The sequence below is a fragment of the Cibotium barometz genome, chromosome 33 (assembly GCF_041138505.1).
Source record: "Cibotium barometz isolate CiBa-2024 chromosome 33, ASM4113850v1, whole genome shotgun sequence".
NCBI classification, from domain to species: domain Eukaryota; kingdom Viridiplantae; phylum Streptophyta; class Polypodiopsida; order Cyatheales; family Cibotiaceae; genus Cibotium; species Cibotium barometz.
Genome location: NC_141078.1, coordinates 44,150,693 through 44,170,498, shown reverse-complemented (window position 1 = coordinate 44,170,498; position 19,806 = coordinate 44,150,693). Strand labels below are relative to the sequence as shown.

The following is a 19,806-nucleotide window of genomic DNA, read 5'->3' as shown; positions in this document are numbered from 1 at the left end:
TTGCATATCATGATTGTATACTCCATGCATATAGTTTTGCATTCTCCTAGTAGTAGAGCTCCATCCCCTCCCCCCCACTCATTGTACTTATTGCACACCCAGATTCAGCTTTTTTTTAGTTCAGTACTTTTTCATTTTGTTGGGATGACAGAGGATACCCCACACAGGTACACTGATTTGTCTCATAGGCCGAGTTTGGTCTTTTGGAAGACGTTAATAAATCTCTCTCTCTCTCTCTCTCTCTCTCTCTCTCTCTCTCTCTCTCTCTCTCTCTCTCTCTCTCTACCCACCCGCACATCACAGCTCACCACCATACTCCACACATCCGCCACCACTTCTTTCATCTGCACGCAGCGATCTACCGCCAAGCCACCTTACGGTTCCATGCCCCATAAGTGTTGGTATGATGACGAATGCCGAGCCACACGTTGCTGTTTTACGCATGAGGTACGGATTGGGCAAATCACGAAGAGCCAAGCGCAACAGATTTCTCAACGGCTCACCGGAGTTCTACGCTCGAAAAGAGGATGAGTTATACCGACGTTTCTTAGTGCCGAACTGCAAAGAGGCCTCGAGAAAACTCATAGAACATCAGGCGCCCCACCCCCCACACACACCTACCTGCCCAAACACATGGCACTCCTATGCACGCTCCCTCTCTCATATCCCCCATCCGCCACCCCTACCCCCACCACCAGATCCCCGCCCCACCACCTCCACCTTCTTCACAAAGCACATGGTCCTCAAGGCCATTCGTAGACTACGTAATGGGCGAGCCCAGGATCATGAGGGACTCACTGCCAAGTACATCTCGCATGCCGATGATACCCTGGTGCCCCTACTAGCCTACATGTTCATAGAGCCCTTTGTGAAGGATTCCCACCCTCTTGGTCCACCAACACCATCACTCCCATTCTCAAAGCCGGAGATCCACTTGATCCTAATAATTACAAGACGATCATGATTGGCCAAACTCTATGGATCCGTGCTAGAGGCAGAGCTCAGTTCATTTGCAGACAGACATGCATGCAGAGCCTCAGGATAGGTAGGCGTTCGGAGAAGCTACTCTACCCTTGACCACATCTTCACCCTCCGTGCAATCATCGAGGAGGGTAGAGCACGACATCAAAGGATTTACTACTGCTTTGTGGATTTCCGCAAAACTTTGGATACTATACCCCGAGCCCGCCTCCTACACTGTCTACAGGAGAGAGTAGTCCTATCTAACATGTTTTGGAGCATCATCGCCCTCTATGAGTCCATCACCGAACGAGTGAGAGCCCCACAATGTACATGGCACGAGATATCCAGCACTATTGGGGTGAAACAAGGCTCTCCCCTCTATCACCCACTCTTTTTGGCCTCTACATTGATGAGATCTCGACTGTAAGCCCAACGGAGCGTGCAGTGACAGATGCAACCACGTGTATGAGAGATAAAGATAGAGAGAGAGAGAAGGGGGAGAGAGAGAGATGGGAATAGGGGGTTTCACACAGTACACCACGCTGAGCGAGAAACAGGCCCCGCCCCCTCTTCAGGAATTTATTTCAGGACCAATCCACTGGCTTTTCCAAGCCAGAACCAATACACAAATGAATACAATATCAAACAAAAGTGTCAACGTCAAGATCGGGACAAGTCGATGTCAAGGCACAAGATAACTGATGCCGAGCTCACCACGAGGATGACCCACAAGAGACTTACACCAAGCTAATAATACCAAAATACAATGTTTGATGTTCCCAAATATCCACAAGGTTCTTTGTTCGCAATCCGAACAAAAGTAATCCCAAGAGGTTCACACAAGGTGGTGAATATATGATTCCACACGGCAACCCACCCTTCTTAGGAGTTAAGAAACTGGCAGTGTGACACTTTAGAGAGATGTTGGCCCTGATTGGCTAGCGGTGACGTTGTCTGGAGGCAATAGCAACAGAAGCGACTGCAAGTGGCAGCTGAGTGATGGCTCACAACGACGACGCAAGCGCACAGGGTAGTGTAAAGCAGGGCGGTGCAGGCGGGTACTGCAAACAGAGGCGACTGTAGGTAGCAGTTGCAGGTGGAGGAGGCACACAGGACAGCGACGATGTTGCTGGGCAGAAGCAGCGCACAGGGTGAGGCAGGTAGGCAGCAGCGCTGACGTTTGCTAGCGCTGCTGACGGCTACAAGTGGTGGCTTAGCTGACTGGGCCGGCGGAGCAACAAGTCAGAGGGCAGAACAGGTGGCAGCGCTTCTTCTCTGGTCGGCGAAAGCGCACAATGAAAAAGCAACACAATATAGCGGCGCTGCTGCTGTACAGAGGTGGCGGTGGTGTGCAGAGGAGCGGAGCAATGGTGGTTGGTGCTGCAAAAGTGGCTGCTGCCAATAGAGGTAGAGGAGATGGGCGGTTTGATGAAGTAGAGAGGCAAGATGTTGATGATGCCTCTCAACAAGGTCCTCTTGTTCTCCTCAAGTAATAGCTCCAAGGATTCTCTCTATGCCCTTCCATAGTGGTCCAAGCCTCTTATATAGAAGATGGGAGGTCCCTGCTTTTATTTTGCCTTGCTTTTGCTTTTACCTCTTGGCTTTTGCTTTATTTTCTTGCTTCTGCTTTGCCTTTTTGCTTTTGTTTTAATAATAGTCAAAGTTCTTGATTTATGCTTTTACAATCTTCAAGGCCTTACTTTTTAGCCCTGGAGCAGCTTTTTGACAAAGCAGCTTTTGGCTTTTTGATCCAGTTTGATGTCCTCTTTCCAACGATGCTCACAGCTTTTTGGTCAACAAAGTTGACTTTTGCTTTTTCCTACTTTTTGACCAAGACGGGTGCTTTTCCAATTCCAACTTTAGGAACCTTGTTTCCATGTGTCCGTCATCCTGTCCATGTGTCCGGGCATGAGTTCTATCATATGAAAAGAGCATGGAGGAGCAAATAGTTACATTCCCTCCCTCTTATATCACAGTTGTCCTCAATTGTGGCATACATATGATCATGGTACTAGCCCCATCTGGTGCTCTTGTGCATCTGGTCTTTCCTCATATATGTGGTGCCTTCTGCTCCTCCGGCAACATCTTTATGCCTTTCTTTGACCGATGTCTTTGTTCTTGATGGTACATGTTCTTCATAGCCTGTAACACGGGTTAGATATAGTAAATGCACTCTCACCTTCTGCAAAAACTAGACACAAGCTAGTCAACAAATAAGTATGCATCATTCGCGTCTACTGGGCATTCCAGGTACTGGCCAGGTAGTCTGAAGCCCAGTGGACTATCACATGCCATAAATCCAAGCATTGTCCACACATCAAAAACAGCACACAAAGTCAAAGAAATTCAGACATACATCAATAAGCGATGCACAAGTAATGATCCTCCTATTTATGGATTATCTTGTTTGGTTTCATCGAAACCGTGCTAAGCCATCTTGTCACTAGGACCGCTCAGTCTACCCTCAACGTCATCTGGTCACTGTGACCGCCCAAGAGTTCATCAATAGTCTTATGGACCATCCGGTCACATTAACCGCCCGACTATGAAATCCAATACAATCATTTGGGCTATCTAGTCGCAATGACCGCCCAACTACAAAATCCAATCCAATCATCAAGGCCATCTGGTCGCAATGACCACCCGACTGTGAATGTCCAATATATCTGACATCGTCACTGTCCAATGGGTCTTCTGGCATCGTTGCCTCTCATATACAAATCTTGCTCCATGGGCTTTCAGGCATCATTGCCACCCAAACTAGAGCATATCAAATCAAGACCATTACCTAAGCAAGATAATGATCAATAATTCCATGTCAATATAAATATATACAATGAAGAGGACTAGGGATACAATCCCTCCCTCTTAAATCTATCTTGATCACAAGACGTTTCAAGCATGCACTTCAAATACATCTGGACCAATTGCTACCTCATATGCTCGAAGAATATTGGGCTAGTCCTTGAAGTACTCTTATGGCATCCATTTCGCATCCATAGGCGAATAGTTCTTAAACTTCAAGAGGAATTTCTTGACCACTGTCCTTCCTATTTTTCTCACAGAATGGAATACAATCTGTTCCGGCTGTAAGATTTCTTCTTGTTCTTCCACTTCTAGTGGATCCTCCAATACAGGCTCTTATGGGGGGTAGTCATGTATTATGTATATAGCTTCAATAAACTGACATGGAAAGCATTATGTATCCTCCAATGGTCTGGAAGGTCCAAACGATAACATACATCGTTGATCTTCTTAGTAACCTGAAAAGGTCCATAATATTTGGAGGAAAGCTTGGGTTCCTTGAGCTCCTTAGCTTTTGACTTTCTAAGTCTTCCTTTTTCAAATCGCAATAACACCTAATCCCCTTCTTCAAAAGTGACCTTCCTTCTATGGTTGTCTATAGCTTTCTTTCACTTGGCTTGAGATGTCTCAATAGTCTTCCAAACCTATGCAAAGGCGTATCCAAATCTCCAACAAAGTCGTCTGCATGGAAGATCTCTTCCTTGGTCTTCAAAATAGGCAACAACAATGGTTTGCCATAAATAATCTCAAAAGGAGCTTTGCCTGTCAAAGAGTGAACAATGTTGTTATAGGCAAACTCAACCAATGGCAAGTACTTCTCTCATTGATCCTTTGCTTCGAGAGCAAAACACTTCAGCATATCCAAAATAGTGAGGTTGGCAATCTCACTTTACCCATCTATTTGAGGATGATAAGCCGAAGAAAAATTCAGCTTTGTCCCCATGTTGTCAAAAAGTGCTCTCCAAAAGAAACTAGTAGTCCGAGGATCTCTATCCCCTACAATGGATTTGGGTAATCCATAATGCTTGAAAATTTGCTCAATAAACAATCTTGCCATATGATCAACGCGGATGATCTTCTTCACTAGAATGAAGTGGACTTGCTTACTGAACCTGTCAATAATAGTCCATATTCCATCTCATTCCAAAATTTTGATTTTGGTAATCCAAAGCTGAAGTCCATAGCAATACTTTCCCATGGAATATTGGGAATTGGCAAAGGTTGTAACAATCTTGCGGGTTTTTGTCAATCAAAGTTGACCTTCTGACAAACCAAACACTCTCTAACATATTGCTCAATATCCCTTCTCGTGCTAGGCCAAAAGAAATAACTTTCCAAGACCTGAGTTGTTATCATGATACCTCTATGTCCCATATAAGGTGGAGCATGGCATTCTTCCATTACTTTTGGTCTTAATTCCTTGGTCACACATAAATAGGTTTGCATCATAAGAAACCCTTCCTTCATGATGACATAAGAAGCCACCAAGTCTCCATTCTGCAACCTGTCCCAAATGTCCTTAAAATCTTCATCTGTAGCATAAAGATCTTTCATCATAGTGAAGTCCAAATGATATCCCATGGAAACTGCATGGGTCATGGGTCTTCGAGATAGAGCATCTCCTACTTTGTTGTCTTTCCCGCATAATCTGAAAATGAAATTGGACCAAATAGCTAGCCCATCTTATATGCTTTTCTGATATCTTAGATTGAGACATAAAATACCTAAGACTTTGATGACCTGTCTTGATAACAAACTCAATACCCATTAGATAGTGCTTCCAAATCTTCAAGGCATGAATGATAGCCATCATTTCTTTTTCGTATGTGGGTGCGGTCTTTTCAGCTCCTTGAAGTCGTGGACTCTCATAGGCCCAGCATGACCCTCTTGGTTCAAGACTGCTCCAATGCAATCTCATGAACCATCACACTCTACCAGGAATGGCTTCGCCAAATCTGAAGTCCTTTGCTAGCATAAAACTTTAGTGCTTCAAAGGATTCTTTTACAGCTTCGGCACATACGCCAAGAACCATCCTTTTTCTGAATCAATAAGACTGTGGAGAAAAAAGGTAATGAGCTAGGTCAGATAAAGCCCTTTTCCAAACGCTTGGTCACTTGCTTCATAATCTTCTCTTGTAGAGCGTGACTCGATAAGGAGGTCTATTAGGAGGTGAGCTTCCTGGCATGATGTCAATCTTATGACCTTCCGGTCTCTTTGGAGGTAGCTCTCTTAGAAGAGTATCTGCAAAACAACCCTCATACTTCTTTAGGAAATCTTTCCTTTCATGATCAAGAGTTGAGAGTGACTCGTCACCCTCAGATTCCTTTGGATCTCTTACATATATCAAGTACGAGGAAATAGCTTGATTGACAGATTAGGCGGGGTTGGCCCAAACTGGCAGGCATATTGATCCCCATAGCACATGGATCACCCCTCCAGAGCTCCCAACGAAGATGCACTTCTACAAAGATCAGAGCCCCCTCTGAATGATTTCAATGGCTGCACCTTACAAAGGGTGAGGGTGATCGGATTTCAAGCACATCAGCCAAGGTGGCCAGGGGGAGACTCTGGCAGTTATGGATTTGGGAGAGCCCCCTCACGCGCCTCTAGCAGGACCCAAGGGAGGGGACTTGGCGTGATCTTAGAGACTCTAGATACCCAGTTCTTCGTATACACCGTGCGGCTAGGCCGCAGGATTCAAATGCTCGAGGTTGAGGGCACCCCGACAGCAGCAATACACTTGCAATCATAGAGCCTCTCACAGCGGTTTCTCTCAAATTTTTGGAAGAGGCTCTAGGACAATTTTCGGCCTCGAAAAATCACCCTCTTTCTTTGGCTACTCGTACACGAGCTTGGCGGTTGGCACGTGGTTGGCCATTGGCGCTCAACCAGCAACTTGTCTAAGGTGCAGCCACCCTCAGGAGTCCCAACGACATTGTCTTTGGGATTGCCTAAAGGCTCAGCAGGTTTGGCAACGGATTCTCTGCATTTTCACGATGGCCAAGGCCTCGACCCGTATCATTTCATGGGGCCTGGGGCATTGTCACGTGTGAAGGAGATAGCACAGGCGGAAGCATAAACAGTAAACATACGAGAGAGTGCAAAGGAGATTGAGAGAGTTGGACAAGATCACCTTTTATAACAACAGTAAAGCTTTACAATGGCAATGGCCAGCAACTAAATGTTGAACTATGTGCAAGGGAAGTGGATGAATGAGGGAATAAAGGGGAACTCCTTATATAGTGGAGTAGAGACTTGGCCGACTGCCTCTAGGGCTGACCGACTGGCCTTGGACAAATAAATAGGAGAAAATCCAGTAAAATCCCAGATAAATAGTAAAGCCCCAAAACACTGAGATGCACAATTCTAACACCCCCTCTGCAGCTCATAGTGTGCAAAAGTCAAAAGAAGATAAGTCGACGAAGATGCAACCATGGACCCTCCCACATCGCCAATATTGGAATCACCTCGGAGAGAGCACCCACCAACCTGTTTCCTCGAAACAAGATGCCACCACGAATAGCAAGGAGCTTTGCTTGGCCACGACTTTCTACACAAGTGTGCAGTGAACTCCAAGAATAGATGATGAGCTGTTGGACACACCGCGCCCATAATCCCCAATAGTGGACAGAACACATCACGTCCCAAAAGCCTCGAACAATGAACTTGGAATAGATCCAGTTCATAATCTATTTTGTACCAGAGATAACCATGTCCTACCAGATGTCTAATGCTTGAAACTCCGAATCACGGTCCCCATGCACCAGTAGGTGGAGCTGTAATCAGCCCCCTCTCCCGCCCACAAGCCTCTTTTGGCTGGAAGCACATGGGGGAAAACTGCATGTTTACTAGAGAAGCACACCATCTGGGGTCTCCTGAGCCAGAAGCGCCCTAGGAGTCCTAGAAGTGATACTAGAATCTACATCACTATCATATGTCATGTCTTTGCCTTTTCTCTGGGATGAAGCCTTGCCCTTGGTCTTGTCCTTCTTCTTGGACAAGAAATCCTTGGACAAATGTCCTATTTTCCCGCAAGAGAAGCAACCACTCCGACCTTTCTTTTTAACTAAGGAAAGTGCTTGGTCAAAACTGTTGACTGACACCTTCAATTTACCTTGTGAGATGAGAACGGACTCCTCCTTCAAAAGTAGGGAGCTAAGATCATCAAAATCCAACTGAGTGGATGTGACCTGGCACCGCAAAGATCGAGAAATAACATCATAGTCTGGAGGAAGCTTGGTGAGGATAAGAGCAGCCAACTGAGAAGAGGACAAAGCAGCACCCATAGCCAGTAACTGGTCATGGATAACCTTGGCCTTCATGAGAAAAGACGGCATGGAATTGTTTTCAGGAAATAACAAATCGTAAAGCTGCCCCTGCAAGGTAACTACCCTCATCCATGACTCTCGTGCAAAGAGATCCTCCAATTTTGACCATACCTAATGAGCACTGGTGAGAGTTTGCACTACCGGTGAGACCTCCTCGGTGATGATCCGCACAAGCACAGAATGCGCCTTCGACTCCCGATTCTCCCAGTCTTGTAATTCCACAGCAAATTCATCCTCTTGATCCAGAGTCCACTGCCTACAGTTTTTAGGACGCTCAGGCTTCCTTTCAGTGCCCTGAACAATGTCCCACAAACCCTTGTGGATAAACCAAACCTGCATCTGAAGCTTCCAATGAGCGTAGTTGGGTCCTTTCAACTTGTCATCTTTGTTCATAAGGGGGGAGCCATATCCACAGCAGCAAAGAACAAATCTCAGCTCTCAAACACTTCTCTCAAGTGCTTTCCAACGAAGCAAGGCACCAAGAACAATCAGCCCCCTCTCAAACCGTAGAGAGAAAGAGGTGGGACAGTAGCAAAACAGTCCAAGATCCACCAGGAATTGCCTACCGGAAGGGCAGCGACTCGTGGAGGAAGAAGGCAGTTAAGAGCCACTTGTCTAGCAGCACCACGAGCAAGAAACGCAACACCAACAGATGCTGTAGTAGAAAACGCAGCCAAAACACTTCAAAATCTGCCTCTGAAGAGCAAAACACAACCTGTAGGGCTGGCCGACAGCAACCAGAAGAGGGCTGGACCAGAAATGCAGCAAGGTTCTAAAAATGCAGCTACTATATGGACTGATCTACAGCCGGAGAAGTGATGGAAGCAAAGCGCACAACAAGGTGGGCACATTTGCAGAGTTTGGAGCAGCTTGGACCTAAGCGTATGATACCATGAAGGAGATAGCACATGCGGAAGCATAAACAGTAAACATATGAGAGAGTGCAAAGGAGATTATGAGAGTTGGACAAGATCACCTTTTATAACAACAGTAAAGCTTTACAATGGCAATGGCCAACAACTGAATGTTGAACTATGTGCAAGGGAAGTGGATGAATGAGTGAATAAAGGGGAACTCCTTATTTAGTGGAGTAAGACCTGGTCGACTGCCTCTAGGGCTGGCCGATTGGCCCTGGACAAATAAATAGGAGAAAATCCATTAAAATCCCAGATAAATAGTAAAGCCCCAAAACACTAAGATGCACAATTCTAACAACTTGGGCCATAGAGGCTAAGGTTGTCATGGCTTTCGAGCAGGAAGGTGGGAGGCTAGCCCTTCAGGTCTCTCACCTTTGCATTTCGGCAATACCAATCCTAACCCCATCTACTGATCAATGGAGTCCGTGCTCGTGCGAGAGATGGGAGATTTGTAGTAGCATTACAGCCTGGCACACATGGACAGCTCGATGCAGCGAAACCATCAAGGGTACCCACACTCCGCCTGCGGAGTCCATCATTCATACCCTCCAAGATCAGTGGGAGGGAAGTTGCAGGGTGACTCTGACCACATGCGGAAATGACGGAAAGCTTTCTTGAGGCTCTGTCGGCTTAGCCCTTTTCTCACAAATAGAGGTGGTGATCCCGCTTGGCATTACAAACCACCTGTGTGGTTATTTCCCCCCCCCCCCCCCCCCCTTGTATGAGAGAGCCTTCTCCTCATAGAAAGGCCAACCGGAGGAGAAGTGCATCTTTCTCCACCCCTTTTGATCCCCGCCCCATACATGGAAGCTAGTTTGTATTTAGCCCTTCGTGGTTGTATTCAGTCCTTCATGGCTGGTTTTTTGTGAAATAGAAAAAAAAAGGATCCAAAGCTGAATTTCTAGAGGGTGGAAGATTTGGAAGATTTCCATGATGTGAGTGTAGGAGAGAGATGAGGGTTCAAAAAGGGATGAAGTTCAATCCATGACAATCCTAAAGAGAGAAAGAAAGAAAGAAAGAAAGAAAGATTTTATTAACGTCTTCCAAAAGACCGAACTCGGCCTATGAGACAAATCGGAGTACATGTATGGGGTATCCTCTGTCATCCCAACAAAATGAAAAAGTACTGAATAAAAAAGCTGAATTTGGGTGTGTAGGGGATGGAGCTCTATTACTAGGAGAATGCAAAGCTATATGATAGACCACAAGAGAGAGATGTTGCACAACTCAAATGATATTCGTATTATGATTATGGAACAACCCAAGTACATCCTTTTATAGGCATCAAGCCTGTTATTCACACCAAGAGTGTTCACACCAACTAACTCGGAAATACCCCATACACCCCTTCGAAGTGATGGAGGTGATGCCTGGCAAACCTTCAATAGTTCCTATACTCCAACACTAGCAAAGAAACAAGACATGGTCCCCACTACTGACTCACAAGTGCATGAGCATGGCTTAGAGGCTCATGTAGTAGCATGGATCAGTGCGAAGGATTAAGAGGTCTAGTCCTACATCAGCATACCAAAAGAAACCCCCCTTGCTCTACACAGGATAAAGAGGGAATGGAGCGTTACAAAAAAGAAACAAAACATTCAGATTTCGAGGGGTGTCCGAGGCAAAGAACCCATGACTACAAAATATTCAGATTTTGGGGGACTTCCTGGGCACAGAACCCATGACTAATATACTTGGGAATAGATAAGTTTTTGAAGGTAGAGCGTTTTCGAACTACTTTGTTGATGAAGATTTTCTTACTTGCGACGACGTTTCCATGCTACCACGACTTGGAGCATGTGCATTGATGCTAATGATGACGAAGGTCTCACCATGAAAGCCCATGTCGGCGGAGCAAAGAAAGGATCCATTGAGGATGAGGTGTCTCCTAACACCCGTAAAAACGATAATGCGCATGAAAATTCAGGAGATAGTAGGCCTATAGATAGCCCCATGTGAACATGCTTTTAACAGATAAAAGATAAATTGAAAGCTTGCTACCTTTGATTTGTGAAGTGAGAACCAAAAAAAAAAATCACATAGGTTGGGCAATGCTCGGCAACTGGTGCAATGGATAAGTAGTGGCGACCACGATGGTGGTGGCACCAACATAGTTGCAATGAAACGTGTTTCATTCAGTTTGTTTGAAACGAAATGTTTCATACGAATGAAACACATTTCATTCAAGTCCAGATGGTACAATTTAGGTGTTTTTTTATCCAGAGAGCCCGTTTTCAAAAAAACATCTACCTGCGTCTCTGAAAACATTGGAAGGAGATCTTGCATTGAAAAAAACAGCCCCTCCCACTCCTACGCTTCTCAACTTCCATGCCTGCCATCTCTCAAGTTGGTTGTGCTAATTTGTGCCTTTTTTCTTCGATTTTGCACCCCCAAAAAAAAACAGAATTTGAAATTTGGAGGTTTTCATGCCACGATGCCAATCTTGCCCTGCCTTTGTCAAGATGCCTCGCACTAGGGATGCCATGTGGGCCCCTGTCACTCCTGTATCAAGATATGCTGGTTCAGGAACCCAAAAGTGAAAATGTAATTTTTGTGGGGTTTGCTCAAGAGGGTCCATAATCCTTGTTAAGGCCCATTTCATAGGTTTAACCGAGGAAGGCATTGGTGCATCCAAATTGGTGCCTGCAAACATCAAAGCCGAGCTACAAGAATGGAAAAGACAACAATTGGTAGGACCCGGTTGTGGGCCTCTGCCTAAGGATACTGAGGCTAGTGAGGATACACGCAATGCATCAAAGAGAACATGGTTGGGTTCAGAGGAAGATGCACAAAGCCAAGCTAGTAGTTTCACTCCCATAGCAACACGAAGCCCTTTGCCTCCAGGACCTAGTGCCTCTCTAAAGAGAGCAAAGCATTCAAGCAAGCATTTAAAAGCAAGAAATTAATCATGCAACTAGGGAACTCACAGTGTATCGAAATGTCAGCCACGAATTTGGTAGACAAGACTGTTGTCATGCGAGAGACACAACTTCAACCACTCTCATGGTGAAAGAAGTATGGAATCAATACATCACTTGGTGAGTATAACTCTATAAGACAAGTGTCATGACCCTGTGAAATTGGTGCAGCATAAGTGTGAGCATGGTGGTCGGTGAGCAAGTTATAAATTTAAGGGTTCATACTTGGGTGGCTGGACAATAAGGAAACCCATGTGTGGGCAACCCGAAGTGTGAAGGGGACAAAGGAATTAAAATTTAAAAGGTTTTATAACCTTTGGTGGCCAAGAATTAAAGTTCAAAAGGTTTTACAACCTTGGGTGGCCCCTAGGAAGGTTTTACAACCTTGAGTGGCCCCTAGGCTATTTATGGGGACTACTCTACTTTTGGAGGACACGCCTCTCTCTATCTCTCTGGTTAACCTTGGGCGGCCCCTAGGAAGGTTTTACAACCTTGAGTGGCCCCTAGGCTATTTATGGGGACTACTCTACTTTTGGAGGACACGCCTCTCTCTATCTCTCTGGTTTTTTGGGAGAAAACAAAGGGGCTGGCGGCCTGTGCTTCAGGGCTACTGTGGCTTTTTGGAAGGACTGCAGGAGGGCTATGCTACTGACGCTACAGGCGCAGCTAAAAAGCAATTTATGCATGCTTGCTGGATTCTGGCTTTTGAAAAAAACAGCTAGAGAAGGGGTCTGCGCTACTGGTCATATGTTGCTTTTTGGAAGGGGATACAAGCGGGCTGTGCTGCAGAGTGCAGAGGCACAGTCTAATACTTCTTTACGAATGTTCCTTGGGATATAAAAGTTGGCTGCTGTGCTGCGCTACAGGGCAGAGACACTGGCTTTTTTTTCTCTCTCTCTTTGGCTCTTGGAGGACTGGTTGGCTGTTGTGTGGCCGAATGTTCAGGCGCCTACAAGATCTTCTTCTTCTCTCTCCTTTGCTTTTGGCAAGAAGCTGACTGTCAGATGAGAAGTGTGGACTGTAAGAGAGGAACACAAGGCTGGACAGCAGGTTCACTCATAGGTGTTCTATCTCTCTCGGCTGCAAGACAAGAGGGGCATGGCTGAGCAGGTCTCTCTCTGCCTTTCTCTCTCTCTTGGAAGGGAAGGAGCGGGCTGAAGGAGCCGCATAGCCGGGAATGTTTTGAGACTGTTTATGGGCTGTTTTGCTTGGCTGCAAGTACACTGTGTACATGGGTTATTGGCTGCCAGTACAAGGTCACCTGGTTATGTTTCTTAGCATGGGAGTGACGCAAGCTTTCATGGGTGCATACCCTTGGAGCATATTGCTTTCTTCCTGCTTGGAAGGGACCTGCAGTTTTGGGCATACCTATGTAACATAGTTGTGGGGTAGAAATACAGCCAGACATATTCAGTAAGAGCTCTCTCTTTTGTTTGTGTGTTGTGTTGGCACGACAGTTGAGTATGTGCCGAGAATGTTTTCAAGTGGAAAGAGGACATGTGTTTCATGCTGGGCCAGAAGAGATGTTTCATGGGAAAACAGGTCACCCGATGCTTGTTGAAACAGGTCTTTGTTTCATGTGGAAACAGGTTTCTCCAGGAGATAGGTCACATGCAGGCAATGGTCACAAGAATGGACACATGTTTGGTATAGTCTTGCTGCTGATTGGACAAGGGTTCGAGAATCCATGGCTGAGATGGATAGTACCCTTGGAAGGCAGAGAGGGAGTGTACAGGTGTGTCTACTGTATGGTATGTTGTGCTGTGATGCGAGTTCTCTTTTGAGAGATAGTTTGGGAGTCTGTGTTGTTAGTTTTCTTTTTTTGTATCAGCTCAAGACTCAAAATTTTTGTGCTCACTTTGAGTGCTCAGTGGACTATGTCACTCTTGCCTGCAGGCTGTTTTACATATTATTTCTTGAGTTTTGAGCAGTTGTCATTATTGATGATGGAATCCGGATCTTGATTCTTGATGTTGCCAGTTTATTTATGGCATATGCCAATTGGGTTGGGTGCCCACTGTAACTGGGTCACCCAGATTCTTTAGTTTTAACTTGTAAACATGTTTTAATGTGTAAATGACGCATGTTTAATATTGTTTTGCAAGGCAGGCAACGTATTTCTTACATACTATAAAATTATATATAAATTTTGGGGCATGTACCCCCTCCTTAATGAAACGTTTTTGAATTGTCTCGGACTTGAAAGAAACGTTTATGAAACACATTTCAAAAAACCCTGGCAACTATGGGCACCAAGAAAGGTGCGCTGATGGATGGATGTTCACGGCCAGGCTGAGGCAGCAGCTTTTACAAAAGCAGGAACCTGCATGTGCCGAGCTTTCCCGGCTATGGTGATGACGTCTCTATGCATCAAAGAATGGCAATGGCAATCTCATCACATACTGAGATAATGAAAGCAGAAGAACAAGAAACAGTTGCACACAGTTCGATTCTTCGATCCAATAAGTGCAACAAAATTCTGTGAAAGCTTCAGCATTTGACAAAGCTACCGACTATGGCGATGGTAGCACCCCCTGATGGCTATGCCGATAACAAGCTGCAGCCATGATGTTGGTGATGATGGCGGCAGGAGCATCAAAATGCAGCCATGATGATGATGATGATGGCAGCAACAGTACTGGTGGGTTGTAGAAGAAAACGCATCATCGTGCGTTCACCTTAGCTCTGATACCACATTGGTATCCACAGGATCTGAAGTTTTATAGGAATCAAGCCTCATCTTTTGACCTAGACCTTAATAAGGGCTGTTCACACCCTAAGGGGGTGTTTACACCAAGAGTGTTCACACCAACTAACTCCGAAATACCCAATAAATAGTAACAGAGCAAACCAATGTGTGATGAATCATAAGCATGCTCAAGCAACCGTACACAATTCCTATGTACACCACTAGAGACAAGGATGAGAGATTACTCTTATAGTCAGAGAAGACCTGAGAGATATGTGCTGCCATTTGGACTTTACAGTCCTTGTCCATACCAACCATCTGAACTGCTCACAAAGCACACAATATACTCAATAACTGGCCTGATACAGACAATGCGCAAATGCAAGATCCCAAGGTACACAAAATACTTAGTACTTGACCTAAATCAAACAATGCAAGACTGAAAGTTCCAAAAGCATCACCAACAGCAGACTAGACGTAACTTCAGATATCTAGCCCACAAGAAAAACCGAGATTTGTATTCAGGTAGAGATCCACACCATTCTTTGCCTTTCTCCGTATCCTATCCCTGGGAGACTCTTGCAGAACCTGAGATGAGAAAATTCCAAGCTGTACCCCATGACAAAAGCAAGTTAGAATCATTCAGTCCTAAAAACTCAATGTGAGTTTCAATAATATGAGCATCAACTTCATTGTGAAGGAACTAAATTGGAAACCTTAAATGCAAGTGTACTTGCAGTTTGCATCAATTCAAAGTAAAACAGCCCAGGCATGGTCATCAGCTTGGCTAACACACAAAGTTTGTAGGTATAGTGAAACTTTGTTCAACTTGAAACTAATGCACTTTTATGACCCGAGAAGGAACATGGGAAAAGATGCAGTGACGCAGCACCCTGTGGATCATGAGGCTTACATACAGAAGGCAAACAAACTGCTTAGTCAGCCATTTACCATATACACCTGCAGCAATATCTGTTGAACATCAATAAATAAGGTAACAATGATGACCAAAAGCATCTGAGAATAACCCAAAAAATCAACACAGAAAAGATAGACAGGAGATAAACGCTCAAGCAAATGTCCCAGAAACTAGCGAAGGACTTTGAGCATTTTTCACACATTTGCAAGAGACCTGATTTTTTGTGATGAAGTGCAGTAGTGGTCTAGTCTTAGCCACAAGCTGAAGCATACGGAATCTTGGCCATGTCAGCCCTGTCACTATCCGACTGTGGGCTGTACATAGCACTGAGTTTCACATATGGAGGCAAAGGAGTACTAGTCTTCTTCCCCCCGTCCATATTGAACCTCTGCAAAACTTTGCCAATGTATTCCTTCTGAGACAAATACAACACATGCTGATTTTTGTCCCGAAGTATCCGCATACCCAAAATGTGATTTGCATCACCTAAATCCTTCATATCAAAGGTCTGATGCAGCCTCTTCTTCAAGGCATCCATCTCTTTACGAGATTTCCCGGCAATCAACATATCATCAACATACAAGATGAGGATCAATAGACTGCCATCCAAATCTTTCTTGGTGTATAAGCAATGATCTATCTCACTTCTCCTGAAATCCTAGGATTTCATGAATGTATCAAATTGATGATACCATTCCCTTGGTGCCTGTTTGAGCCCATAAAGACTCTTTTTCACCTTGCATACAAGCTTCTCCTTTCCATTCACTGCATAACCCTCTGGCTGTTGCATATATATCTCCTCATGGAGATCACCGTGAAGAAAAGCAGTCTTCACATCCATCTGAAACAAATCCACATCATCATGAGCAACCAAAGCTAATACAGCTCTAAGTGTGGTCATTTTGACCACTGGAGAGAAGATCTCATCAAAGTCCACACCATATTCCTGCTTGAAGCCCTTAGCCACTAACCTGGCTTTGTATCTTGGCTTTGCATCAGGTGCAACTTTGAGCCTGTAAACCCACTTGCATGGCAAAACCTTCTTGCCTGTAGGCAAATGCACCAACTTCCATGTTCCATTTTTGTGCAGAGAATCCATCTCTGACTTCATAGCACGCTCCCAAAGAGCCTTGTCTGCCCTCTGTAAAGCCTCCTTATAACAAGAGGGCTCCCCACAGTCAATGAGCATCAAGTAGTCAACCCCTGGAACAAACCTGTCAGGAGGTCTGGAGGGTCTTGTGGACCTCCGTACCCAATGACCATCATTTGCAGGTTGCTGTCCAGCCTGCATATCACCTATTGGTGGCTCCTGTTCCATGCCATAAGGTTGAAAGATCATGCCCGGTATCTCCTCTAACTGTGGGATATCCATAGGGATATCTTCTGCCATCTCTGGCCGTCCATTTGGACCATTTTCAGCACCATTTAAGGGCTGGTTTTGTTGATGTAATGGCTGATTTACAGCCCTTGGTTGTTGTCCATGATGTCCATCATCATCAAAGATGACTCTGCCAAGCTCCTGTTGCCTTGCAGACTCCTTATACATGCATGTTTCATCAAAAATGACATCATTGCTGCGTATAATCTTTCTATTCACTGGATCCCAAAGTCTATACCCCATTTCACCTCTGTCACCATATCCTAGGAATATGCATTTGTGAGACTTAGGATCAAGTTTGGTGTGTATTTCCCTGCATATGTGCATGTACGCAACACAACCAAACACTCTCAAGTGCTTGTAGGACGGAGGCTTCCCTGTCCATACTTCCTCTGGCACTTTCCCACCAAGCCTCGTGTTAGGTGACCTGTTTATAAGATGAACGGCTGTCATAATAGCTTCAGCCCAAAAACCATGAGGTAACGCAGCATGTGACAACATAGAATGGACCTTCTCCTGAATGGTCATGTTCATCCTCTCTCCTGTCCCGTTTTGTGGAGGATCATAAGGAGCAGAGAGCTCCCTCTTGATGCCTTTAGCATCACAAAAGTCCTGAAACTGTTTGGACATATACTCTCCACCATTGTCGGAACGCAAAGCCTTCAGTGTTTTGCCAGTTTGATTCTCAACATGAGGAACAGACTTCTCAAACACTGAGAATGCATCACTCTTCAAACGAAGAGGATAAACCCACACCTTGCGTGTGGCATCATCAATAAAAGACACAAAATATTTTGGCCCTCCCAAAGAAAGCTGAGGCATCTCACATACATCTGTATGCACAAGCTCTAACTGAGCATCTTTCTGTCCAAGAGCTTTCTTGTGGGGGCACTGGAGTTGCCTACCAGCTCACAAAACTGAAAACTTGAGAACTTTAGAGAAGGCAAGTAACCAAAACGAGACAATTGCTCCATTCCTTTGACACTCATGTGTCCCAACCGGCTATGCCACAGAGAGATTTCCGGCAACTCGGTTGCATTTACATTAGCATGGTGACAAACACCATGCATGCATGAAGTAAAGAGTGTCCACCTTAGAGCCTCTGGCAACAACCAGTGAGCCCTTACTAATCTTCCACTTTCCATTACCAAATGTGGTAACATAACCAGCATCATCAAGCTGTCTAGTAGAAAACAGGTTCTTCTTGATCTCAGGCACATGCCTGACATCATGGAGCATAAGCTGTGAGCCATCTGAAAACACAAGCCTCACATCACCTCTGTCGAGAATCTGGCATGCATGGTTGTCACCCAAATAAACTACTCCTTCATTGCTAGCAGTATACCTGACAAACAAGTCTCTGCAACCTGTGACATGAAAAGAGGCACCTGAATCAATGATCCATGAGTGCATACCATGACCATCTCCTGCATGGAGTGAATGGGCATCAAGTGAAGACATGAATAGGACTTCATCCTCACTGTCACCTGCATGTGACACATTGACTTCTTCAATCTTGACTCCACTTTTGCCCTTTGGCTTTGCATCTTTGGCTTCATCTTTGTCTTTGTCTTTGCTTTTGCCCTTTTCCTTTTGATCATTCTTCCATTTGTAGCATTGCTTTTTGAAATGTCCCTTCTTGCCACAATAATAGCATTCCAAGTCCTTTTTGGAGCGGGACTTGCTCCTTCCCCGTTCTTGGCTTTTACCCCTTTGCTGGGATCTCCCACGTGCATTCATTGCATTGGACTTTGCAACAGAGTTGTTCTTCCTGTTCATCTCCTCTTGAAGGAGAGCACCCTCCACATCTGCATATGACAGCATAGCATTTGAATTGCTAGTGGCTATCCTGAATGTGTCCCAACTCTCTGGCAAAGTGCATAAGAGAAAGGTGGCTTTGAACTCATCGTCCATTGCCAACTTTTGATTGATGACCTGGCTGACAACACCATTAAACTCATTTAGATGGGCTGTCATAGACGCCCCTTCCTTCATTTGAAGACCTATGAGTTTCTTCAACCAATACACTTTGCTTGAGGCACTTTGCTGGGCATACAAGTCCTGCAATCTTTGCCACATTCCCCAAGCTGTCTTCTCTTCACGTATGCTGAAAAGTAAAGTGTCTGACACAGACAACATGATGGTGGATCTTGCCAGCTCATCCATATCTTCCCATTCTTCAGCAGTAAGAGAAGCGGGCATTACACCCCTTTCTTTGATGGGCTTGTGCTGCTTCTTCTGGAGCAACACATTATAGCACTGGGTTTGCCAAATGTCATAATTATGTGATCCTTCAAGCTTCTTGATGTGAAGCAATGAAGAGCTCTCACATGTAGTTGCCATAGCAATATGCAACCTTTGACACAGTCAATGCCTGACTCCCTGCAAGATGTGCAAACACTGCACCAAAGCACACAAAGTGCTCACAGTTGTTCTCCCAACGTTATCTCCCACTGCGGAAGCACGAATGCAACTCTCCTCCCACTGAATGTGATAAAATCACCAAAATCTGGTTGCTGCAGATTTATGACAGCCCCTTAGATGTGCTCTGTTCCCCTTCCAAAATACTATACAGCAGTACTAAGTGCTCACCAATGATGTACCAAATCTGTACCGGCAAGTACAACAGCTGAAAATGAGCCTTTTCCTCACTCAAATCAATGTACAGCCATGCCAAAACTTGTACAAAGTTGTACCAAATCTGTACCAGCAAGTACAGTAGCAATAAATGCTCTCCTGACTGTCCAAATGAGTGAAAATCAAACCTTGACAGTCCCCACCACTACATACAACAGTCCCGGACAGAAATTGGGCAAAAGCCCCTTGACTGCAAGTGGATTTCTGAGGGTTCAAGGCATAAAAGTCTTCCCTGCTGCTTTGCCAAGCTC

At 45.0% G+C, this 19,806-nt stretch overlaps 1 protein-coding gene across 2 annotated transcripts in view; it reads right to left on the bottom strand.

Moving 5' to 3' along the window:
- LOC147619616 (transmembrane E3 ubiquitin-protein ligase FLY1-like) overlaps positions 1-19,806 on the bottom strand; it is a 78,407-nt gene that overhangs the window by 37,473 nt on the left and 21,128 nt on the right. For both annotated transcript variants that reach the window (XM_086773293.1, XM_086773294.1), the window contains exons 6-7: positions 15,161-15,230; positions 14,867-14,944 (exon numbers count right to left, since the gene is read on the bottom strand). In XM_086773293.1, coding sequence (XP_086629419.1) covers positions 14,867-14,944; positions 15,161-15,230 — 148 coding nt within the window. The remainder of the gene's footprint in view (positions 1-14,866; positions 14,945-15,160; positions 15,231-19,806) is intronic.